The following is a 26,535-nucleotide window of genomic DNA, read 5'->3' as shown; positions in this document are numbered from 1 at the left end:
TTTCCACATTTTCCACATCCAAGTAATGACTTTGGTCATCAATCTGTGTATGTATGTATATATGTATTTCTCTTTCAGTGACTGAGGGTCAGGTATCCTTTAAATTGAGAGTGTCTCCTGAGGTGGCACCAGAAGTCCAGGTTGTGGCTCATGCCGTCCTGCCAAGCAAAACCGTAATTGCCCACAGTGCTGACTTCTCCACTGATAAATGCTTCAGAAACAAGGTCAGTGTAATTTTAGAGGTATTGTTTTTGTGTTTGGTGCCATTTGTGTGCAGTCCTGCCACAGCATTCTAATCAAAGCCATCTTCAATTGGCTAAATCATGAAGATTTATAGCATGAAGACTCATCACTTGTCACTCACCACAATGAAGCAGCACAATTAGCTAACAATGAGTTGGGAGTGATCAGAGTAACTATACTTCAACAACCTCCTTAAGTATAACTGAGGTTCAGTATTTTGTGTGTCAGGTGTCACTGGAGTTTTCACCATCATCAGCTGTCCCAGGTGAAGAGACCAACATGCAGATGACAGCCCTGCCACACTCTCTATGTGGTGTGAGTGCCATCGACAAGAGTGTTCTCATCAAGGAGCCAGGGAAGACCCTGAATGCAGATAAGGTAACTGTTTTTAACAACCACAGTTTGATTGACACATCCTTTACTTTCAGTGCTCTTAGTGTCATAAGTCACCAAATGGTTACCCTCTTGTTCTGGTACGCGTTCCTTGTGATCTGATAAATATTAGTTCTTTTTCTTCTTTGGACAGTGATATTTTCATCTATACTAAACAGTTCAATGCTGGTTTTGTCTTAAAGCATACTATTTTACAGTGTGTTACAAAAGTGAATACACCCCTCACATGTCTGCATATATTTAAGTATATCTTTTCATGAGACAACACTGACAAAATGACACTTTGACACAATAAAAAGTAGTCTGTGTGCAGCTTATGTAACAGTCTTCATGTAGAGCAACAATTTGTCTTTTAAGATCCTCAGAGAGTTCTTTGCCATGAGATGTCATGATGTCATGTTGGAACTTTCAGTGACCAGTATGAGAGAGTGTGAGAGCTGTACTACAAAACTGAACACACCTGCTCCCTATGCACACCTGAGACCTAGTAACATTAACGAGTCACATGACATTTTGGAGGGGAAATGACAAGCAGTGCTCAATTTGGACATTTACGGGTGTAGTCTCTTAGGGGTTGATAGATCTCACAGGTTTCAGTTGTGACAGCTTCTCCGTTAAACAGGGTCCTGGTTACACGTCAGCAGAGTATTACCCTGACTGATTGAATGTAACACTACTTAAAGCTGTGTGTGTGTGGGGGGGTGACTCGCCTGGCTTCTAACCACCGTTAATCCTAACGTCTGCCCCGCTTCCTCTGCACCTTCGGTGGTACCAATCAGAGAGGCTACTGCAGTTGGGCCCGAAGTGCAGCCCCCGTTAGTTGTGGTGGCTCGCCCCTAATGGATCTGTGCACTTGTTACGTGCCAGGTTACAATTTAAAGGCTAGGCAGAAAGCCCTAGGGACATAAATTAGTTTAAGTGGATTTATAGACTAGTGTGATCAAATAGAGCTAGATGTTAGAGCTAACTCGCCTAGAGTTTTACTATCATGAAACTAGTGTACCATAAGGGGAGAAATAATTATCAAAAGAACTCTTCTGACTTTTTAGAGTCAAATTTTATTTTGCAGGTTCAGCTCAAGCAAATTGCAGTAGCTCAAAATCAACTTCAATCAATTCTCAGAATTCAACAATTAACTCAAACTTCAGAATTCAGAATCAATTCAAATCAACCATAATACCCTAATCTCAAAACAATTAAGTTTCAATCGAAAAAGAATTACTTATGAGCTGGGTTACTGACGAAGGGGGGGTGGAAATGTCCAATTTTGTTCAATAATTCTTTTGGGGAAGGAAAGGCTTCGAGTGAGCCACTCGGCCGAAGCGACCACACCCAAATCCAGTCCGTTGTGAACTGCCTCAGTGAAGTGGGAAAAAGGAGAAATCCAAAAGGAAGATTTTTCTGTCCTTCTGTCAACTGTCCTTTTTATAATCCTCGCTTTGTAATCCAGAAATCTTCTCTGACTCAGTACAAAGTCCATAAGACAGAAATCCAACAGCGAAGCTACCTCCAACTTCAACTGCAAAGCAGGGAGAATACCCAGCAGAACTGTTCAAAGTCGAATTAACATCCACAGAGGGTTTGGTCCAGTCCTCTCTGCAGAGCAGTTCTTGTCCGGGGACGAAACTCCTGAAATTCTCGTTTAATGCTTCTGTGCTTCATCTTTTATACTCTAGATCTAAGACACATCCTAGCTTCCTCGCATCATCATGACAGATCATCATCCCATTGCCTTCGTCCAATTGGGGTGCTTAAACTTAACCATTACTTCATCCCTATTGCCATATGGGTCTTTTTATGTACTTTTCCACTCTAGGACATGTCTCAACATGTTTTTAACTCTGCTCTTTCTCGTCTCTAAGCAACAGTTTCGAGTTCCTCATTCAACCCTTAGCTCAGTGATTTCACAATTACATTGCATATAAATCATTCTGTGATACACATACACTTTAACATTTTGATTTTTAATCATATAATTCGTTCTTTAACAATCCCATTAATTTGAATTATGATTGTCCACTTAGTACCAGGCTCAGGCCATCAGGTAATCAAGATCTCCACTCACTTGACAGGTGTACTCACTTTTGTTGCTGCTGGTTTAGATATTAATGGCTGTATGTTGAGTTATTTTGAGGGAAGAATAAATTTACACTGTTATATAAGCTGCACACAGACTACTTTTCATTGTGTCAAAGTGTCATTTTGTCAGTGTTGTCCCATGAAAAGATATACTTAAATATCTGCAGAAATGTGAGGGGTGTACTCACTTTTGTGATACACTGTAAGTGCATGTCTAGGTGTTTTGCTTTATACACCAATGGCCATGGAAGTGATTGGAACACATGGATTCAGTGATTTGGACTTAAGTGAATACTTTTGGCATTATAGTGTAGATGTAAATGAAACCTGTCAAAGTGTTAATTTTATTCACTAGTCTCATCAAACTTTTATTATTATAAAAGTCACTGTACAGGTTGTTAGAGGGAAATGAGAGTTTTTTATTTCATTAGAATCCATTCATGTTTATATTTAAATAATAACAAAGCTAAATGGCCTAAATTGCATTTAGTTCCCAAAAGTAATACTTATTCTGCCTGATCTGATGCAATTCAGAGAACAAGCACTGAAACAGGAATAGCATGACCATCGTGTCAAGAGTAAAAAACCCATGCTTGTACTGCTAATGAAAGGCCAGTGAGGGTTGCAGGGGTTGTTTAACAGCTTCTGCACAAGAAAAACAAGAGCTCAATCGTGTGTAGTAAAAAATACAGCATCCTTTTAATTCAGTCAGGCTACAAAGTCACTGAAATATTTGCTTCAGGTAACCAGAACAGTCAATCAAGCCAGAGGTTTGATCTCAATGAGTCTTTATTTATCATTCGGTTAAAACCATTAATACTGACATGTGGGAAGGGATCAGAAAAATATTATGGGGTATTTACTGTTGAAGCCTGCAGTTATGCAATTTGTATTTAATTGCTTTAGGTTTTGTCAGACCAGTATAGCCACAGACAGCTGTGTTATGTAGGATTGTGTGTTGTACAGTTTCTAATAATACAAAAAGCAACAGTCAAGCTTTTCAGCTTGGTGCATCGAAACAAAAAAAGTTAGAAAGCACATAAGTAATATTCTTATTACTATCACATTAATACTAACAGACCTAGTATGAAGCTGAGATGAAAAACATTATTTGTGAGTAACATCAGTCAAAATGAGCAATTAAAGCTCTGTTATTTTTATTTTGTTACAGAATATACAGACCGGTATCAATAATGTTATTTTTATCAATAAGCACTATCAATAGTCAGATAAAGACTAATAAAATCCCAGTGACACCCACCCCTTAAATCCTCATTTTGTGAATAATGTAGAGACTCCAAAGTTTCAACAAACCTTCTACTTCCATGTATGCATTTATGTATAGCTGTAGTAATTCAGATGCAAAATTACAGTTATTTTATCACCTTAAATTTTGGCTTTAACAGGGTAGTCAAATCACATTACCGCTGCTTCATCATGTCTACAAGCAGTAACTAAAATGTGAACACTGATTTGAGTGAACACTGAGAAACTGGGTGTATACTGAACATGTTAGTATCATTCTTATGGTTTCACATAAGATTTGATCACACAACAATGAAAAGACAAAAGTCAGAACCAGGACAGACCTACCTGTTTGTTTGGGTGGGAGCTGTCATACCCAAGTACTAGGTTGGATCGTCCGCTGTGGAGCAGCAGGTCGGTTGGTTTGAAGGGGAGGGAGAAGTCCTGGACGGTTTTACAGAAGTCAAAGGTGTTCCAAAGGTGGTTGTTGGTAGAGTCTGCAAACAAGAAAACAGGACTCTTATTTTAAATATTTTATGTACAAATTCTAGTAAAAATGTTCTTGGAAGGAAAATGTTCCATCAGCAGTGGTCTTCGGGCCTTCAAGTTTTTTTTGTACAAACCCATTGTGAAAATGTTGGTGTTGGTTCATAATTTTAGGGATCCTCATGTTCCTTTTGGCTGAAAATTCAAAGCCAATTAAATCCAAAGTTTCCTAAAAATTACTGGGATGAGCAGGTTTCAGTGCAGCAGTTTATTAGACATCTTGGTTACACAAAACACAGACAAAAACCAAGACACACAAGGTAACATCGTTAAGACTAAGATTCACACACAGAGAGCCAGAGAGAAGAAGAGAGAAACAAAGTGACAGAGAAAGATGCAGGGACAGGAAGAGAAGAAGGACAGGAAAGGAAAGAGCAAAGATGGTAACTGCCCACTTGCCTTTGCCCCTCCTAATTTACATAAAGTCTCACCCCCTGAAACTTGAACCCCAACCAATCACCTGTTGAGGCTTCACCAACTCTTGTCCCACGTGGGCTAAAGAAACAAACGTCAGCATGGTATCTCAGTGGTTTACGGCAGCTCCAGATGTCACAATGATGAACCTTCTTTCAATTAAAACCTCTGCTAAGAAAACACCTCTTTGACAATCCCCACTTAGCTAGAATTTATCACCTGCTAATCTATGTTACAAAAACACAGAGCTCCACTTTTTGGAGCGTACCTGTCATAAGTGTCATGTCCTGGGCCGTTTGCCCAGCGTTTTGTGTTTATAGTTTATTTCCTGTGCTTGTCCTCCCAGTATGTTGTCTTGTTCCCAGTGTTGTGACTCGTCTGCGTGTTCCTTGGTTTATCACTTCCTGTATTATTTTGCCAGTGTGTTTTCCCTGTGCTTTGTGTTTAGCTTTGCTTTCCCTGTGTAATTAGTTTCCTTTGCCTCACCTGTTGTTCCCTGCTGTTTCCTCTTACCCTGATTACCCATTGTGTATTTAAGCCCTCAGTTTCCATGTTTTCCTTGTCGCGTCGTTGACGTTTTTGTGCCCGTATGTTGCTGTGCTCCCTGTGGCTTCCCTTCGTCTCCTCTTCGTCTCCTCTTCGTCTCCTCTTATCTGTCATCCAAGGTTTTTGTATTTGTTTTTCCCGTTGAAATAAATCCCTTTTAAGTTACGCTGACTTCTGGAGTCCTTCGTGTCAGCCATTCCTCGTCCATTTCCTCCCCGGCCATGACAATAAGACTTCCTAAAATACAACATGAGGTTACAAAGGTCATGTGAAACAGAGATGTTCCTGTATCCCACCAAGGCCTCAAGCACATATAAACACCAGTTATAACAGGCCTTACCTTTACCCCAGTAACACTAAAGCCTACAGTGTCCATTAATTCAGTGTGTATGGCTAATCTACTTTAATACGTGATTTAAAAATAATGTAGCTATATAGGTGATTAAAAAAAACAACATTGGGACGGTGTGTAAAATGTAAATTTAAATAGAATGCAATGATTCACAAATCTCATAAATGTGTATTTAATATTAGCTCATTTTGAATTTGATGGCAGCAACACATCTGATAAAAAGATGGGACAGGGCCTCTCTTCTTTCAACTGCAGGCCTTAAACATCTGGAAACTGAGGAGACCAGCTGCTGGACTTTAGGGAGAGGAATGTTGTGCCATTCTTGTCTGATAAAGGATTCTAGTTGCTCAACATGAGTTTATGGTGCCAGTTCCACACCCAGACTGTTCTACTGCGAAGCCATACTGTTGTAATAGGTGCAGTTTGTGATTTTTTATTGTCTTGCTGAAACATGCAAGATCTTCTCTGAAAAATATGTTGTCTGGATGGAAACATGTTGCTCTAAAACCTGGATATACCTTTCAGCACTAATAATACATTTTATTTTAGGTGCTTTTCAAAACATTTAGGGACACTTAGTCAAATTACTAAAACAAGATTATAACATAGATCATTAAGAACAGAGTATTTGTACAACAGGTAGACAGGTGATGGTGCCTTTCCGCCAATTGCATAGGCACTGATGCACCCCCATACCATGAGAGATGCAGGCTTTGAACTGAACACTGATACCAATCTAGATGGTCTCTCTCCTCTTTAGTCCAGAGGGTGCAGCATCCATGTTTTCCAAAAAGAATTTCAAAGTTTGAGTACTCTGACCAGAGAACAGTTCCATTTCCAGTGAGCTTTGGCACAGAGAAGATGACAGTGTTTATAGATCATGGTCACATTTAGCTTCTTTGCATAACCTGTATTTGTAGAAGGCATCGTGAAGTGTGTTCACAAACAGTGATTTCTGGATATATATCTGAGTTCAGTGACAAAATAATGCCTGTTTTTAATGCAGTGCTGCCCGAGGGTTCAAGAATCAGGGACATCAATACTTCTAGAAGCATTTGTGACAGAATGGGCTGCTCTCAGGAGCTTATTAAATTCCAGTGTGGGACCACGATGGGATGCCACCTGTGCAACAAGTCCAGTCATAAAATTTCCTCACTACTAAATATTCCACAGGGCAGCACGGTGGTTCGCACTGCTGCCTCACAGTTAGTATACCATCTGGAAGGCCTAGGTTCGATTCCACCTTGGTCCAGGCCCCTCTCTTAAATTTGCTTTAAATTCATAGCAAATTCCTTTTTTCCCAAATAAAATATATTATGTGTCACGTGAAAGTATAACAAAACACTGTGGGGAGGGGAGGAGCAAAGTGTGCCTGCTCTGTGCTGTGACAGGAGCAGCACTTAAACAGTCAGCCTGCATCTTTGATGAAACCGCAGCACTGCATACAGGAGAGAAACTGAAACTAAAGTATTTATCTCATTGCACTGGTACTGATCAATACCAATACCAAAGTTGGTATTGATATTATCGATATTTGGATTGATCTGCCCACCACTAGCTCAATGTAATAATGGCGGAGAAACAACTTGCTTACTTATCTGCCATCATTGATGGCCATTCTAACTACAGGGTTCTAGCAAGAAACATTTTTTAGCCCAGCGCTAATGCTAATTAGTAAGCTAATGCGAACTGCTAAATTCCGATCCTGCTTGTTAATTGAGTGACGGGGCCTACGATGCAACTGGAAAGCACCTCTGAAGCCTAGGCAGTAATCACAGTCTTTGTGGATGCGTAGTTGCATTTCTTAATGTGCATGTCAGGTTAGGTTCAGAGAGGATTTTTGATTATTTACGAAGGACCGATGCAGAACTCTAAATCAGGACTTATTAAAACGATAGAGTGATAATATTTGCATATAATCCATAAAAGTTATATTTATATATCATATATTTAATGTGTCCCAGAGTGCCATTTCCTTCCACTAATGTGCTTGCAGAAATCACATAAAAAGCATACACAAGAAAAACATAATCCAGATTTGTTAACGATGAGCTGCTAAAAGCATTTCCTACATTTGAATATCAGCCACCATGTTGTGAGCATAAACTATCTCATTTTTAATGTAACAACAGGAAGTGACATCATCTTGCTGGGAACTGTAATTTTTTATTCTTGAAGGCCTTACATAGCTCTACTGGTGCTGAAAACTAATATTTTACTATGGCTTTCTGAATTCAAGTAGGGCTGCAACTATCAATTATTTTAGTAATCAAGCATTCAATTGATTACTCTGTCAATTAATCAAGTAATTGGGTAAGAAATAATTTTTCATTTTAACAATTCATCAGCATATTTTACCTTCCGTACTGCAGATGTTTCTCTGTGTGAAACAAACTGGGTGGATGGAGCAGTTACAAAGTTCTCTGTTCTTCATGTTGTTCATCAGGTGATTGATGTTTCCCAGTAAAGGTTTTAAGGTGGTTACAGGAACAAGAGCTCCTCTTGCTCCACCTGAGCTCACTGTCTCAGTAATGGCTCCTCCTCTTTGCGCTTGCTGTGCCTGTGCAGACAGACTGCACGTAAAACTGCTGCTGCTGTGTTTTTGTTGAAAAACTGGGGGCTGCATGAGCTTAATGCTGTTAATGCTTTTTATTTATAAGCATCCTCCAAATCAAGTTTCTATTGCAGGTCTATTTTTAGTCTCTAATCAGGGATTAAAGCATAAAAAACATTTTGCTGGAGCCCCTTGATACTGAAGGTGGTGGTGGGGGGCACCAAACGATTGCTAGTGCTAATGGCAGCCCCCCCACTAAACTATGGTTATAGATCCGTTCTGGTGGCTACAGCTGAGGTAAAGAAAAATTAACAGCTGACATCCTCTGCACAGCACAGGCAGGCGCACATCCAAAGACGCAAACTCACAGCACAGAGCAGTGGGGACGTGGAAAAACTTGTCAGCGAAGAAACACTCCTGTTAAAGGGTCGTTTTTTTCCCAAATGACAGAAATCAGTTGCAGTGACGGAGAACTAATGTAGATGAAATTCTTCGCTTAAACGGTGACGCCTGAGCTGTTGAGGTAAAAGGAAACATCGAAGCAACAAATTTGTGTCGAGGAATTTAAATAATCGAATTGAGTTACTCCAAGAATGATTCCAGCCCTAAAATTTGCATTCAGTTTGTATATCAAAATACATGAAGTTTGGTATTTGCCTTTCATGCTGGAATTTTTTTGTTGCATAGGAAGCCTGAAATTTGCCTTTGATCTTTATTTTCCCTCTTACTTCTCTCGTTCATGTCGGTTGTTATTTTAATTTCTGTAGCCAGTGAAATCAAGCGCACAGATCAAACGTGCACATTGGGAATGAAACTGTCCGTACTCTGTGGTAGTTTGCAAACTGCGGTGAAATGATACAGGATCAAGCAGCGATAATAGCAGCGACCTAGCCGGGGCAGAGTCTGCACGGTGCGCTCCTGAGAGAGGGCAGGGGAGCCCAATTTTTGGTGAATTTTAATCATTACGTTTTGCATCCAATAAATGCAAGGATGTTAACAAATAAACTGGACAATATTCTGGCAATTTAGTGATATTTCCACAGCTGTGGTCTTGACTAGTCTTGAAATAAAATCCTGAGTCCCCATTGTCCGAGTCCATGACAAGGCCATCTCGAGTACTACAACACTACTAGGAACCACAAGTACGCCAGCAGTCTAAGAGCAAAGTGCTCTATTGGGGGTGATACAGTACTATGAGGTCTTAAAGATAAGATGGGGCCTGATTATTCAAAACCTTGTGTGTGACAAGAAGAATTCAAAATTCATTTCTGGATTTAACAGAGAGCCAATTAAGGGAAGGCAATCCATCCATCCATCCATCCATCCATTCGCTGCCGCACATCCTGTTAAGGGTCGCGGGGGGGCTGGAGCCTATCCCAGCTGTCATAGGGCAAGAGGCAGGGTACACCCTGAACAGGTCGCCAGCCTGTTGCAGGGCCAACACAGAGGGACAGACGACCTTTCACACTCACATTCATGCTCTCATTCACACCTATGGGCAATTTAGAGTAGCCAATGAACCTAACCCCAGTAAGTGCATGTCTTTTGAATGTGGGAGGAAACCGGAGTACCCAGAGGAAACCCACGCAAGCACGGGGAGAACATGCAAACTCCACACAGAGAGAGGGAGAGGCCTGGGCCAAGGTGGAATCGAACCCAGGCCTTCCAGATGGTATTCTAACTGTGAGGCAGCAGTGCTAACCACTACGCCACCGTGCTGCCCAAGGGAAGGCATTAGGGAGAAAAATGCTAATTAATAGGTGTTATCTGGCTTCATGGATAGAAAAAGCTGTATTTCAGCATTGTACAGCTATGTCAGGTCCATGATGAGGGTGGGACAAGTATCAATCATGCCATATCCAATCTAAAGGGCAAAGGCTTTTTAGGAAATATGTGAAATAAGAAAAACACTGAGGTCGGTGACGCAGGCTGACAGATTGTATTTTTTCATAGAGATGTAAATGGACTAGTTCTTATATAGCGCTTTTCTACTCAGTATGAGCACTCAAAGCGCTTATACAACACGTTTTACATTCACCCATGCACTCCCATTCATACAAGCACTTCCATGTTTACTAAGCTAAGTGCTTTTAATTAGCTAACATTCACACACATTCATACTCCGACGGGACGGTCGGAGAGCAACTTGGGGTTAAGTATCTTGCCCAAGGATACATTGGCATGTAGCCCGGAGTAGCCAGGAATCGAACCACTGACCTTCCGATCAGTAGGTGACCTGCTCTACCCACTGAGCTACAGCCACCCCGTAGATGTAGTGGCATGGTAAATACCATACCTAGCCAGCTAGTGATAGCAAACTACATTTGGAGTTAGTTACTACACGCATTGTAATTCCTCATGGAAACATACCTTTGTCTTCCTCTAATCTCTTTTTCCTCCTCTCTGCCCTCGAGGGACGGGTCCTTTCGGTGACATTTCTGTTTAGTAGCCTCATCCACAACTGATGGACCATCAGATCACAACTGCTGATGCAGATGCCTGCCAAAGCTACGTGAATGTATGCTAACACAGGATGTCAGTGTAGCCTACACATAAAATTAGTATTGTTACAATTGTACAAATCGGGACAGTTGGAATAGTCTCTTCTTTCTTTTAGGACATTGGCATATCCAAAAAAAAAAAGTTTCATATCAAATGTGGGTGATCTCAGGGCCCTCCTGACCACCAGGGGGCCCTATGCAGCTGCATGTGACGCCTTTGCATCAGGCCTGCTCATAGTGTGTGTCATGTCCTTAAACAAGGGGAATAGTGAGAGAGAAGAATGATGAGATTGACACGCAGCTCTTGCTTTCACTTGTCTGTCTTGAGTGCCAGTTATAATTTCATGCTCCCAACTTTGTGAGATGGCACCTTCCTGTTCCAACATGACTGCACATCAGTTCACAAAGCAGGTCCATAAAGACGTGGATGAATGAGTTTGATGTAGAAGAACTTGACTGGCCTGCACAGAGTCCTGACCTCAACCTGAAAGAACATGTCTGAGATAAGCGAAGAGTGGAGACTGAGTCAGGCCTTCTCATCCAACATCAATGTCTGACCTCACAGATGTGTTTCTGGAAGAATGATAAAAGAAATTCCCATAAACACACCTAAACCTTATGGAAGGCCTTCACAGAAGAGATAAAGCTGTTATAGCTGCAAAGGGTGGGCTGGCATCATATTAAACCCTATGGATTAAGAATGGGGTGTCAGTCAACGTCATGTATGTGATGGTAGCTGAGTAAATACTTTTGGCGATATAGTGTATGTTTCAAGATAAGTTGCTCCCTTGTCTCGTGTTGTTGTAGACAATAATATTTTAAGCTTTCAGAAACGAATTCCTGTTGGGAAAACGAATATTTCAATGTGAAGTTAAATCTAGGATTATGACTTTTGTTAAATAATTAATCCGTGCACCAACCAATACATTTCTCTCAGTCTATACCTTTTAAAATGCCTTCTTAGATGCTGTAGTACTGTGGTTCTCAGACTTCTTCTGTCATGCCCCACTTTGCTGGACGAAATCTTTTTACGCCCCACATAAAGCAAGGTCTAGGTGAAGCCTCGATGGCGCTGTGCTGACATACATGCTGAAGTTTCCTTGTTCTGCAGTGAGAATTGATCTGATGTTCAACATTTGTTCTGCAGGACTTTCTCCCAGGTTGTTGCACCCCCACCTGTCATGACCCCTGCCCCACTGATGAGGCATGCCCCACAGTTTCAGAAACACTGCTGTAGCAATACATTTGAGTCTAAACTGGGCTACTTTTTACATCTATAAGTCCTTTAAGATGTTAGCAAATGTGTGAACCAGATGTAACTGAGCATCTGGCCACTGTAAAGTGGAAATATGGCTGATGTGCAGTAGTCAGACTCACCCTGAGTCAACGCTCTCTTTCACAGCAGCATGCAGTCCATTACAATTTGCAGATGTGAGCCACATTTGTGCCAGTCATTGCTATCTCAGTGGATGTATTGTAATGCTGTATTGTAACACTTTAAAGCCTCGACATTTCCACGTTTGGTTTTGGAAATTAAGGAAACAGAAAGAAAGAAAGATAGATAGATAGATAGATAGATAGATAGATGTTTACGTGTTCAATTAATTGTGAAGGAAGACACCTGAAACACTTTAATTAAAAAAATAAGACATTTAATATATATATATATTTTTTTTTTTGCATTTTTTGGCCGCAGCGGCTTTTTGTGACAGTGGAGAGAGACAGGAAATGGGGGAAAGATACATGGGCAAATAGGCGATGGGCCGGGACGCAAACCCGCACCACGCGGTGTGTGTATGTGGTCGCCGGCTTCACCACTAAGCCACCCAGGCACCCAGACAGGGAGAGACAGGCCTTCTCGGCAGCTGCCTGTGCTCCCTCCCCAGAAGAGCACTGCACTAAGCTAATACTGCCATTATGACCTTGGTCATTGGGTCTTGTTCAAGCTGGTTTTTCATGACCCAGATTCCTCTCATCAGCGATAGAGCCAGAAAGCACATCTTTTAATTTGTCATACAGAGCAATCTTGTCCAGATTAATAACAGAACATGGTGACGTTGGTGATGTTTTATAGTACGTACTGTGGCCGAACATCCAAGATAAGATGCACTGAGACTGAGAAGTTAATCAGCACTTTCTATCTGTTGCTCTCTGTCAAATGTATTATTTAATTGTTTATTATTTGGATGATCTACTGTTTATTAATTAACTTGCTGGAGTTTACTTTTAAACATTTGTCATTTTATTCATTGAGTAAAAAAATAATCCCTAACAAAGAAAGAAAAAAAGAAAGAAAGAAAGAAAGATTTGGTGCTTTGAATTGTCAGAACTTCATAGAACAAAAAATATTTGGAGGGTTTTTTGAACTGTATTTTTCTTTTCAGATATTTGACCTGTTCCCCCTCAAGAAATCTTCTCATGTCCCACATGAGGTTAAAGATGCTACAGAATGCTTACATTGGAGACCATATCCAGATCAAAGGAATGATGATGCCTATGCTGTTTTCCAGGTAATATATATGTATACCTGTGAGCCAGCATTAAAAACATAATATAAATGCAATAATTTTGTTGTTGTACCTGTTTTGATGATATTTGTGTGTCGTTGGGTTATCTAGAAAGTCGGACTGAAGATGGCAACAAATGTGTTTATTCCATGCTTCGAGGAACACGTATACTATTATGACTTCATGGAAGAATCAGGTGACTTATTTGTTTGCTTGTGTGGTGTTTTGCTACAAGGTTTGCTTTGTGTTTACCAAAAAGAAAACAGGTATCTTTTTCATAGGTGTGTTTCTACTTCTGGTAATTATTTCCTTGTTTCTGTTTAGAATATGTTTTATATGATTATGTTGATTCTGGTCACGAACAACTTCCTCCTGAACCTCCACCAGTGGAGACAGTTCGCTCTTTCTTCCCTGAGACTTGGATATGGGACCTGGTGGAAGTTGGGTAAGTATCTCTTGCAATTATATCTGATGCACATTAAAGTCAAAGAAATTCGTTTAAGTACATGATAGTACATTTAACTTTCTGCTGTCTCCTTTCACACATGAATAACATGAAAGTAAATTTGTGAGTTTTTTTTCTTAAGCCTGTTTTTTTTATGCCTTAGAAACCCCCTGACATATTTTATACCTGCTTTTATTCAAGAAAAGTTACTTTGGGCAAATTTTTGTCTCATTTAAAGTCATGATTTGTATTTACATGTGATATTTTGTTTCAGTTCCTTCAGGAACATGGAACTCTTTTACTTTCTCAATGTTTAAGAATGCAACATATGAAACAATTTCACACTGCAGGATACTAGAGGTCACAGTAACTATACTGTTAGACTAAGTAAGTTACACACATATAAATATGTTTGAGTATTTTATAGAATGTGTTTCTTTGTATCTGCTGATTCAGAGACAATGGGAAAACGGATGTGCCCTTGACTGTCCCAGACACCATCACCACCTGGGAGACAGAGGCTTTCTGTTTGTCCTCACAAGGATTTGGTTTGGCCCCTCGTAAAGAAATGAAAGTCTTCCAACCTTTCTTCCTTGAGCTCACAATGCCCTACTCCATCATCCGGGGGGAGCAGTTTGAACTGAAGGCAACTGTCTTCAACTACCTGACCAGTTGCATCATGGTAATCAGTGTTTTACATGAACAGTAGCTGTGCAGGGTTTTGTATCATAAATCAAAGTACTGGGTGCTAATAATTTGCCCAGTACACAAAAAGCCAGAAGGTCGTCAAAACTCTTACAACTACAACTGGAAACTGTATTATTCCATAATTAATGGAAATCCATCCAGTATTTAATACAGTTTATGCTTAACTTAGAATTTGAGATGAAATCAAGTATTAGCACATTGTCAGTTCTGGCAATCCACAAAGTCAAGCTTAGCCAAGTGTGATGGTCACCGAGAGAACAACCTCCAGCTCCGCCCTGCAGAGGAGGAAACCCACTCATGCAGCCTACAAGGAAAGAAAAAGTTAAAAAACAGCTGCACCCACACCACACCACACCACCCTGAACCCTAACAGGATCAGCTGATACACTTTTGGATGTGTCATTGGCAAATGATATAGGATGTCCTGTTAAACTCACTTAGCCTGCCTGCAGTTATTGCTTACTGCAAGTATCTTTGCAAGCCACTTCTACCCTCCTTCAGTACACTAGTGTCTTTTCATGCCACATTTGGCATTGATGCCAAACAATGTGTCTGCTCTGCTGGGGTCCAGAACAGAACCGTGCACAACTATACATTATTGCAGATTGGAAATGTCAATTTTTTTGACAACAGTGACTGTACTGCTGTCCTTGGAGTTGCAGTCATGGCCAAAATTGTTGGCACCCCTGAAAATTTTCCAGAAAATGGAAGTATTTTTTGCACTCACACGCGTTTTGTTATGCACATATTTATTTCCTTTGTGTGTACTGGAACAACACAAAAAAAGAGACACAAAAGCCACAATTTATATAATTTCATGCTAAACTACAAAAATGGGCCAGACAAAATTATTGGCACTATAAATAAGTGGGTAAATAAGCGTTTTTCAAGCATATGATGCTTGTTTAAACTCACCTGTGGCATGTAACAGGTGTGGACAATATAAAAATCACACCTGAAACCAGATTAAAAAGGAGAGAAGTTGACTCAGTCTTTGCATTGTGTGTGTGTCTGTGTGTCACACTAAACATGGAGAACAAAAAGAGGGGTAGAGAACTGTTGGAGGACTTGAAACCAAAATTGTGGAAAAATATCAACAATATCAACAATCTCAAGGTTACAAATCCTCTCCAGAGATCTTGGTGTTCCTTTGTCCACGGTGCGCAACATAATCAAGAAGTTTGCAATCCATGGCACTGTAGCTAATCTCCCTGGATGTGGACAGAAGACAAACACTGATAAAAGGTTGCAACGCAAGACAGTCTGGATGGTGGCCACTGTCAAGTTCTAAAGAAATTCAAGCTGTCCTGCAGGCTCAGGGTGTATCAATGTCAGCGTGAACTATCCGTCGACATTTGAATGAAAGGAAATGTTATGGCAAGAGACCCAGGAGGACCCCACTGCTGACACAGAGACATAAAAAAGCTAGACTGCAGTTTCCCACAATGTATGTGAATAAGCCAAAATCCTTCTGGGACAATGTCTTATGGACAGATGAGACCAAGATAGAGCTTTTTGGTGAAGCACATCATTCTACTGTTACTGTTTACCAAAAACAGAACGAAAACAGAACAGAACGAGGCCTACACAGTACCTACAGTCAAATATGGTGGAAGTTCAAAGATGTTTGGGGTTGTTTTGCTGCCTCTGGCACTGGATTCCTTGACTGTGTACAAGGCATCATGAAATCTGAAGATTTTGGGTTGCAATGTAGGGCCCAGTGTCAGAAAGCTGGGTTTGCGTCCAAGGTCATGGGTCTTCCAGCAGGACAATAACCTCAAACATATTTCAAAAAGCACAAAGAAATGGATGTAAACAGAGTGCTGGAGAGTTCTGAAGTGGCCAGCAGAATAGGTCTTAAAATTGCTGTTGGGAGAATGAACCCTTCAAATATAAGAGACCTGGAGCAGTTTGCAAAAGAAAAGTGGTCCAAAGTTCCAGTCGAGAGGTGTAAGAAGTTTGTTAATGGTTATGGGAAGCAAATTATTTCAGTTATTTTTTCCCATGGGTGTACAACCGAATATTAAGTTGAGGGTAATTTTGCCTGGCCCATTTTTGGAGTTTTGCCTAGAATTATATGAATTTTGCCCTTTTTTTCTCTTTTTTGCATTGTTCCAATACACACAATGGAAATAAATGTGCTTAACAAAAGATCTGTAATTGCAATAAATTTTACTTAATTTTCTGGAAGAATTTCAGGAGTGCCAATGCTTTCAGCCATGACTGTAGAATACTGTCTTTGGCATTTCATTTTTTTTTTTCAATTTAAACCTTTATTTAAACAGGCAAACAGATTAAGATTCCTTATTTACAACTGTGGCCTGGCACATGTGGGTAATTTCAACCAAGTATCCTAATATACTAAATGACTTGTGAAATATAATATTTTGGTTTTCGATAAATCAGTCTTTAAATGCACAGGGCACCGTAACTGCTTTTCACTTTCCCCGGGCTGCAGCCTTCAGTATAGTTTTTTAAAGCATTCTACATTGGCACTGTTGCCATTTAGTCACTCGTCTCACTTTGGTGTGTGACTCCAGCTTCCTCACTACTGACTGCTCACCTCCTCCTTCTTGAAAAACATATCAATTTTAATTACAGTACAGCTTTTCAGAGTCTGCAGTTCACAATAACAAACATATATATTGATCTACTAATTTGGATGCTCAAAACATTTTCTTCATATTTCTACTCGATTTTAAATGTAGCCATTAATATATTATTTGTGTTCCTTGTACAGGTCACTGTCACTCCTGGGCATTCCTCAGATTACACCCTCAAACCTCTCTCTGGTGACCTGTACACATCCTGTTTGTGTACCAATGACCGCAAGACCCTCAGGTGGAACATGATCCCAACAGCCTTAGGTGAGAAGGTTTTTGTCTACGTTGGTGTAAATATCAATGTGTGTCGGGGTGGAGGAATCAGTTGTTTGTTTGTATCCTCATTATCATCAGCTTTAGCCTTCCTGAGGTCCTCTAAATTCAGAAACATATAATCTACATTTATGATGACATAAGCACAAATGATAATATATATAATAATAAAAAATTTAATTCTGAATTCACATATGCTGAATACTAAAATGAAATAAATTAATGAATGTTCTTACACTGCATTGCCAAAACTATTTGCTCATCTGTGTTTTGCCGTGTGCCTGTATGTATGTGTGCAGCTGGGCCTGTGTCTGTTGCTTACTGAGCCTTGACCCCTTTGGGGCACGGTTGCAGAGGGTGGGAGTAGGGGTGTGCGATATTGACAAAAAATAATATCTCGATATTTTCTGCAATTTTCTCGATAACGATAATAAACGATATTTCGCATTATTCAAAAATGTGTTCATACAAGAAGTGCAAGCTGGTAAAATATAAGACTTAAATCAGTGTTTTTGAGACATTAACTTGTTTTTTATTTTATTTAACCTTTATTTAACTAGGAAAAACACATTGAGATTAAAATCTCTTTTTCAAGAGTGGCATGGCAAATGTAAATAGAAAAACTTCGGCAAGTTTTTCAAAAGCAATCGCTCAATACAGAAGACTTGACATAAGGAGAAAAAAAAATAAAATAAGAGGCTGTCCAGGGGGATTCCCACTACATTATAGCAAGATAAAATCACAGAAACTACACACCCTCATCTGATCAGAAACCCGCTTTTCTGCACAAGCGCTTTAGCGTAATATCCGAGGCTCCAAACAGGTGAGCTCCAAGAACGTCGCTAGGTTATGATGCAGTGATTGTAACATACCTGCTTTAACTTAAAGGATATTAACATCTATCCAGCCATTATTTTTCTCTTTATTCAGCTAGTCGTGGTTTGTCTTGGACAGCGAGTTTGCGAAACTCCTCCAAACCACCTCCTCGTCTAGGAATTAAGGCGGTAGACTGCGAGGCTGGTGATGTCTGAGTTTCTTCCCTTGAAGTAAATGGTAAATGGACTAGTTCTTATATAGCGCTTTTCTACTCAGTCAGAGCACTCAAAGCACTTATACAACACATTTTTTACATTTACCCATGCACACCCATTCATACAAGCACTTCCATGTTAACTAAGCGCTTTTTTTAATTATATAACATCCACACTCCGACGGAACGGTCGGAGAGCAACTTGGGGTTAAGTATCTTGCCCAAGGATACATTGGCATGTAGCCTGGAGTAGCCAGGAATCGAACCCCTGACCTTCCGATCAGTAGATGACCTGCTCTACCTACTGAGCTACAGCCACCCCTAAGCAGTGTGTTCACTCATTTCCAGTTTTAGATGTGTTGTTTAGGCAGGTATGCTAGCGCATAGTACGGGCACTCTCAATGCGCACTGCAGCAGCCTGTACTAAAGCATAAAGTGGTGAACACGTGGAGCCGAAACGTTTGATTGTTGTTGGTTTTTGTTTCCTAATTAGCATACTCAATATTGTCAGCTCGCACATCGTTAACATGGCAATTACGATATTATTATAGATAATATATATCGCACACCCCTAGGTGGGAGTTATGTCTCCCAGCTTGCATGGCCAGATGTCTTGGCGTGACTGTTGGCATGGGGGTGGTGGTGGGGGTGGGTGCTGCTCATTGCCTCTGGCTCTCTGGGGCTCCGGCCCTCCTTCCTCTTCTGGGATGTGCCGGGTCATCATTGAAATTAAGGCAGGAATGGAATGGAGCAAACAGCAGCCACCTCCTCTACATGGATGACATCAAGCTGTATGCGAGGAGTGAATGAGATATCAATTCATTGGTCCACACCACCATGATATACAAGAATGACATCAAAATGTCATTCGCACTGGAGAAGTGTAGTCAGATGGTAACAGAGAGGGAAAGTAGTCAGAACTGAGGGGATTGCACTACCGGAAGGCAACATTGCAGACATTGAAGACGACTGCAAGTACCTTGGGATCCCACATGCAAATGAGAACCATGAAGAGGCCGCTAGGAAAGCTGCAACCTCCAAGAACCTGCAGAGAGTAAGGCAAGTCCTGAACAGTCAGCTGAATGGGAAGAACAAGATCCAGGCTATCAACATCTACACCCTACCAGTTATCAGATACCCTGCTGGGATAATAAGCTGGCCGAAGGAGGAAATCAAATCCACTGACATCAAGACAAGAAAGAGGAGGTGGCTGATGTTTTTGCTCCATTCCGTAGTTGGTATCCATAGCCAGTCTTGTTGATGATCTGGCTGAGGGGATTCAGGCCTATGCAGGACAGCAGTAGGGACAGAGCATCTCCTTGGTAAATCCCGTACTTGATATTTGTCAGGGTCCCTGGGTCATGGACCCGGGATGGTTGTGTTTTCAGGTTATTTGGGGGGTTCTCCCCTTTGTATGATTTAAGTTATCGTTTTCCTCCCTTGTTTCCTCACTGTTGTCAATGTTCACACATGTAGGTCTGTTAAGTTACTTCCTGTTTTACTTTGGTAACCTTACATGGTGAACTTTGTATTCAGTTGTGTTTCCTCTTATCTCATTACTGTATTCTGATCACCTGTCCTCCCCCGCTGGTTTCACTTTCCTCATCACTTCATGTGTATTTATTTCCTGCATTTTCTCCTGCTCTTTGAAGCATCTTACCTCTTGTTGTGTGGAGTATTCGCAGAAGGCTTTATTATTTTTGACTGTTGTCCAGCCAGTCCTTTTATGTTGTGTTTGGTTTCTTGTTATGGAATACTCCAGCAATAAAGCTGTTTTTTGAGTTTCCTTCAGTTCCTGAGTCCAATCTTCTGCCTGCCACACAGCGGTGTCGTGACAATGTTGACTTGTGCATTTGGCTTAAAGTGTGCTTCAAGTGTTGTTCTCCACATACCCATGGAGTTCTTGATGAAGGCTCTTAGGGTCCTGTTGATCTTGTACAATTCTAGGGATTCCAGGATCCATGTGTGAGGCATCAAATCATAGGCTTTCTTGTATTTATTTTGGGTGTGTGAAGGAATCACTGAAAATAGACTGGGTTTTTTGTGAATGAAAGCCTAACATTTTCCTTCTTTTACAAATTAGCAGGGTTATTATAGTTAACAAAAACGAACGAAATAACGAAAACTGAAATTGAAAAAACATTGTCGTTAACTGAAATAAATAAAAACTAAAATTAAAAGGAAAAAAAGATAAGTAACTAAAACTGTATTGTGAGTTTAAAAAACTAACTAAAATTAACTAAATTTATAGATAAAATGACCTTCCTTTTCTTGTTTGTCCACCTGAGAAGTGCACACAAGGCAGCTACGGAAACCGCTCTGAACCGACAATCTGGCGTTCACCTCCAGAGAAATGTGACTACTCCTCGCTGCCATGCAGCCGCAATGTTGTGATGAACCTGCTCCGTCCTTGTGCGTTTCCGGCCACTTTATCAGTGAGAGAATAATAATCAGGAACAATCAATATAAGGAATCAAGGGAATCAAGAAAGTGAAAAAACAGGAACAAATATGTTTGCAGCCAAAAAACTGAGCGCAAAGAGCGAGGACCAAAAGAAGTCCCAGCCAGCACCGCATATAAAACACCAGCACACGACCGTAAGGTAATGAACACACACAATCCAGCTACACAAGCAGAAATGCAACATGAGGCCACATATCAAGCATCTAACCAAGCTAGCTCCAAAACAGAAGCTGTTGTTAATCTGCTGAACTGACGCTGAACTTTATTGGGAGTTTATTGTAGAATTTATTGAGTTTGGGAGTTCATGTTTTTGTTTCTCCCTGTTGATGTTCATGTGTGTCCTTAATATTACACACATTTAGCATGTAGTGCTGCTGTCTTGTGAACAGTTGGTTGTTGAATGTATTCCTTTAAAGGGTGTCTTTTGTTGAGTTTTTATTACACAAGAGTTACTCTTGTACCTTATCTTGCACCTGACAAAGTATGAAAAACTAAAACTAATACTGAAACTAATGAAACTAAACTAAAACTAAGCAATAAACCAAAAATAAAAACGAGAAAAACCACTCTGAAAACTAATTAAAACTAACTGAATTAAAGAAAAAAAAGTAAAAACTAACTAAAACTAAACAATAATGTAAAATCCAAAACTATTATAACCCTGCAAATTAGGGCAACCACTGATTTATATGTTTATAATTGTAATTAATTCATACTATCAGTAAATTTGTGTATAGCAGAGGATTTCTCTGATTATTATAATAATAATAATGCATTAGTCTTGTATAGCGCTTTTCTAGACACTCAAAGATGCTTTTTACAATTTCATGCACTATTCATTCACAACTGGTGGTAAGCTACTAATGTAGCCACAGCTGCCCTGGGGCAGTCTGACAGAGGCGTGGCTGCTAATTTGCGTCCTCCGACCACCACCAAACACATTCACACCACAATGTGGGTTAAGTGTCTTGCCCAGGGACACAATGACAGCATGCGCTCAATTAGACAACGCATGGACATCAACACAAAAACTTGTCCAAAACAGTTTTTGTGCTATTTTGATAAAATTTGAAATATAAGCAGACAAGACTTAATTCTACAGTTTCATTTTATTTTCATTTCAATTCAATTCAATTTTATTTATATAGCACCAAATCACAACAAACAGTCGCCTCAAGGTGCTTTGTATTGTGGGTAAAGACCCTACAATAATACAGAGAAAACCCAACAGTCAAACCGACCCCCTATGAACAAGCACTTGGGGACAGTGGGAAGGAAAAACTCCCTTTTAACAGGAAGAAACCTCCAGCAGAACCAGGCTCAGGGAGGGGCAGTCATCTGCCTCGACCGGTTGGGCTGAGGGGAGAGAAAAAAGACATGCTGTGGAAGAGAGCCAGAGATTAATATCAATTAATGATTAAATGCAGAGTGGAGTATAAACAAAGTAAATAAGGTGAATGAGAAACAGTGCATTATGGGAACCCCCCAGCAGCCTAGGCCTATAGCAGCATAACTAAGGGCTGGTTCAGGGTCACCTGATCCAGCCCTAACTATAAGCTTTATCATAAAGGAAAGTTTTAAGCCTAATCTTAAAAATAGAGAGGGTGTCTGTCTCTTGAATCCAAGCTGGGAGCTGGTTCCACAGAAGAGGGGCCTGAAAGCTGAAGGCTCTGCCTCCCATTCTACTCTTAGGTATCCTAGGAACCACAAGTAAGCCAGCAGTCTGAGAGCAAAGTGCTCTATTTGGGTGATATGGGACTATGAGGTCTTTGAGATAAGATGGGGCCTGATTATTCAAGACCTTGTACGTGAGGAGAAGGATTTTAAATTCTATTTTAGATTTAACAGGGAGCCAGTGAAGAGAAGCCAATATGGGAGAAATATGCTCTCTCTTTCTAGTCCCTGTCAGTACTCTAGCTGCAGCATTTTGGATCAGCTGAAGACTTTTCAGGGAGCTTTTAGGACAGCCTGATAATAATGAATTACAATAGTCCAGCCTAGAAGTAATAAATGCATGAATTAGCTTTTCAGCATCAGTCTGAGAAAGAATGTTTCTAATTTTAGAAATATTGTACAAATGCAAAAAAGCGGTCCTACATATTTGTTTAATATGTGCATTGAAGGACATATCCTGGTCAAAAATGACTCCAAGATTTCTCACAGTGTTACTGCAGGCCAAAGTAATGCCATCCAGAGTATCTGGTTTGACACCATGTTTCTAAGATTTGTGGGGCCGAGTACAAGAACTTCAGTTTTTCTGAATTTAGAAGCAGGAAATTAGAGGTCATCCAGGCCTTTATGTCTTTAAGACATTCCTGCAGTTGAACTAAATATGTGTGTCATCTGGCTTCATCCATAGATAAAGCTGGGTATCATCTGCATAACATTGAAAACTTATGCAATGCTTTCTAATAATACTGCCTAAGGGAAGCATGTATAATGTAAATAAAATTGGTCCTAGCACAGAACTCTGTGGAACTTCATAATTAACCTTAGCGAAACTAGCAGGACAAATGTGTTTGTGCCTTAAAAATACTGAGAGTAGGACCCAGGAGGGGAAAAAAGTGCCAGTTATTTATGCTTCCGTCAGCCGACGCTGCATGTAAAACACCAGGACACGACCAAAAGGTAATTAACACACACAATGCACTTGCACAGGTATAAATGCAGCAACAACACTGGCCACTTACGTCGTAGCAGCTGAAGCCTGAAATAGGGGTAAGCAGGAGGAGGAGGCTGGGCGAGAGGGAGGTCTGGGCTCCACTGATGCCTCCCTGGATAGGAGAAAGAAAATTAATGGATGTGAATATTGTATTGTTTTGATGCGTTCCAAGACTTATAGAGCAATGAGCATCGTTGATAATGTGTGGCACAATGCACCACACTTTTATTCATTTTTCGGATGTTATTCGGATCTTATTTCTTCTGTCTTCTCCCCCTTTAACTTTTTTCCTCTATTCTTCTCACTCTTTCCTTCCTGCCCTTCGGATCTAGCAGTCACATTCTGTTCTATTCTGTGGACAATAATAGAAATGAATGAATAAATGAAATAAAATGGCAAATATTAACAGTAGCCTATAGAGAACTTAGAGCGCTTCTTGTAAATCAAATATGTTTGGTACAACAGGACATTTAGACCATGAGTCTGATTGCAAAAACTGACAGACATGACAGGCTAAAAGACAAACAGAAGAACCCCTGCACATATATTTGAACTTGAATTACATCCCATTCTTAATCCATAGGGTTTAAACATGAAGTCAGCCTGCCCTTTGCAGCTATGAATGGTAAATGGACTAGTTCTTATATAGCGCTTTTCTACTCAGATATGAGGACTCAAAGCGCTTACACAACACGTTCACATTTACCCCATGCACACGCATTCATACAAGCACTTCCATGATTAATTAATTAAGCTAAGTGCATCAATCGTCTAACATTCACTCACATTCATACTCCGACGGAACGGTCGGAGAGCAACTTGGGGGTAAGTATCTTGCCCAAGGATACATTGGCACGCAGCCTGCAATAGCCAGGAATTGAACCACTGACCTTCCAATCAGTAGGTGACCTGCTCTACCTACTGAGCTACAGCCACCCATAACAGCTTAAACTCTTCTGGGAAGGCTTTCCACAAGGTTTAGGAGTGTTTCTGAGAATTTTTGACCATTCTTCCAGAACTGCATTCGCGAGGTCAGACACTGATGTTGGGCGAGAAAGCCTGGCTCACAGTCTCCACTCTAATTCATCCTAATGATCTTCTGTTGGGTTGAGATCAAGTCTCTGTGCAGGCCAGTCAAGTTCTTCCACACCAATATTGCTTATCCATGTCTTTATGGACTTTGCTTTGTGCACTAGTTTGCAGTCATGCCAGGAACAAGAAAGGGCCATCCCTACTGCTCTAGAGTCCAGTGGTGGCATGCTTCACACAACGGCATCTGACACTTTGTATTGAATTTGGTGGTGTAAGGCTTTGATGCAACTGGTCAGCCAAGGAATCCTATTCTATGAAGCTCTCTACGCACTCTCAAGGCCACATGAAGTTTGGAGGTCTGTAGCGATCAACTGCAGAAAGTTGCCAAGCTCTGTGCATTATGCGCCTCAGCATCTTCTGACCATGCTCAGTCTATTTACATGGCCTACCACTTTGTAGCTGAGTTGCTCATTCACAAATGCTTCCACGTTGTTATAATACCACTAACATTTGACTGTGGAATATTTAGTAGCGAGGAAATTTCATGACTAAACTTGTTGCATAAGTGCTGTCCTATCACGGTGCTTGGTTTGGTTCAGCAACTTGGGGTTCAGCATCTTGCCCAAGGATACTTTGAGTTGTATGTGAGAATGGACACTAAGGCAGGAGAAGAGGACTTTTATTGATTGGCTAGATGGAAAAATTGAGCTAGAAAGGATGTACAGCAGGTTAGAGATGGAAATGTTCTCACCAGTGAAGAAAGTGTGTTGAGAAGATGGAAGGTGTACTGTGAGCAGGGCTTCACAAAGTCAAGAGTGCTGCGGCCCCCTTAAAAACCAGAAAATCCCTTGCGGCCCCCTGCTTTGAGAGTCTTGATGGAGAAGTATAGAGAAGGTCAGAAGGAGTTGAAGATGTTAAGATTTTCACTGAGAGTGACCAGAATGTGCAAGATTAGAAATGAGTAGGATCAGAGGAACAGTTCAGGTTGCGCAGTTTGGAGACAAAGTTAGAAAGGCAAGGCTCAGATGGCTTGGACACGTACAGAAAATGGATAGTATACTGGACAAAGGGACACTGCCAGTTAACAGGTTAACCCCTTAACTGGCAAGGGCCCGGTGACGGGCCGTTTGTAGTCCCTTTTATATGGCAGGCTAGACCCTCCCATTTTTATTGACACGTTATTCGGCCAATCATGTAACTGGCTGCACCAAATCACCTGACAAAGCTACGTGATGCCCTCTGAGTATTATTGGCTCTGGGAAACCCATTTCTTAACATGATTGGCCGAATGAGGTGTCAGTCAAAATGGGCGGGTCTAGCCTGCCATATAAATGCACTTCATTCGGCCCGCGGACCAGACGCAGCCGGTTAATAGGCTATGAAATGGGTTGTTCAGAGCCAATAATAACCAGAGGGTGTTATGTAGTTGTTTCAGGTGATTTTTTTTGCTGCCAGTTAAGGGGTTAATGTATCCCAGAGTGGATTTCCTTCCACTAATAGGTTACTAATGGGTTATAATAAAATGGGTTAAAAAAGCATACAGAGTAAAAACATAATCCAGACGTTTTAACAATCAGCTGCTAAAAGCATTTCCTACAGTCAAATATCAGCCAACATGTTGTAAACATAAAGTATCATGTTTTTAAAACAACAACAGGAAGTGAAGTTGCTGGGAACTGTAGTTTTTTTCTTGAAGGATTTCATAGCTCCACTGGTGTTGAAAACTATTGTTTGACAATGGCTTTCTGAATACAAGTAGGGCTGCAACTATCGATTACTTTAGTAATCTAGTATTCTATCGATTGCTCCATCAGTTAATCAAGTACTTGGATAAGAAATAATTTTTCATTTTAACAGTTCATTTGCATATTTTAACTTAGGTACTGCAGATGTTTCTCTGTGTGAAACAAACAGTGGTGGATGGAGCAGCTACAAAGTT

The 26,535-nt window shown here is 40.6% G+C and overlaps 1 protein-coding gene across 3 annotated transcripts in view; it reads left to right on the top strand.

Annotated features, from left to right (window-relative positions):
- The window catches only part of LOC115791195 (alpha-2-macroglobulin-like), a 94,956-nt gene that overhangs the window by 31,214 nt on the left and 37,207 nt on the right, over positions 1–26,535 (top strand). For 2 of the 3 annotated variants that reach the window (XM_030745331.1, XM_030745333.1), the window contains 7 exons: positions 79–224; positions 472–621; positions 13,258–13,383; positions 13,492–13,576; positions 13,705–13,825; positions 14,282–14,507; positions 17,274–17,400. In XM_030745331.1, the coding sequence (XP_030601191.1) occupies positions 79–224; positions 472–621; positions 13,258–13,383; positions 13,492–13,576; positions 13,705–13,825; positions 14,282–14,507; positions 17,274–17,400 (981 nt within the window). The remainder of the gene's footprint in view (positions 1–78; positions 225–471; positions 622–13,257; positions 13,384–13,491; positions 13,577–13,704; positions 13,826–14,281; positions 14,508–17,273; positions 17,401–26,535) is intronic. The other variant, XM_030745332.1, reaches the window with a different exon arrangement.

This window comes from Archocentrus centrarchus, chromosome 13 (assembly GCF_007364275.1).
Source record: "Archocentrus centrarchus isolate MPI-CPG fArcCen1 chromosome 13, fArcCen1, whole genome shotgun sequence".
NCBI lineage: Eukaryota > Metazoa > Chordata > Actinopteri > Cichliformes > Cichlidae > Archocentrus > Archocentrus centrarchus.
The sequence above is the reverse complement of the archived record's forward strand: the minus strand, read 5'-3'. Positions and strand labels throughout refer to the sequence as shown.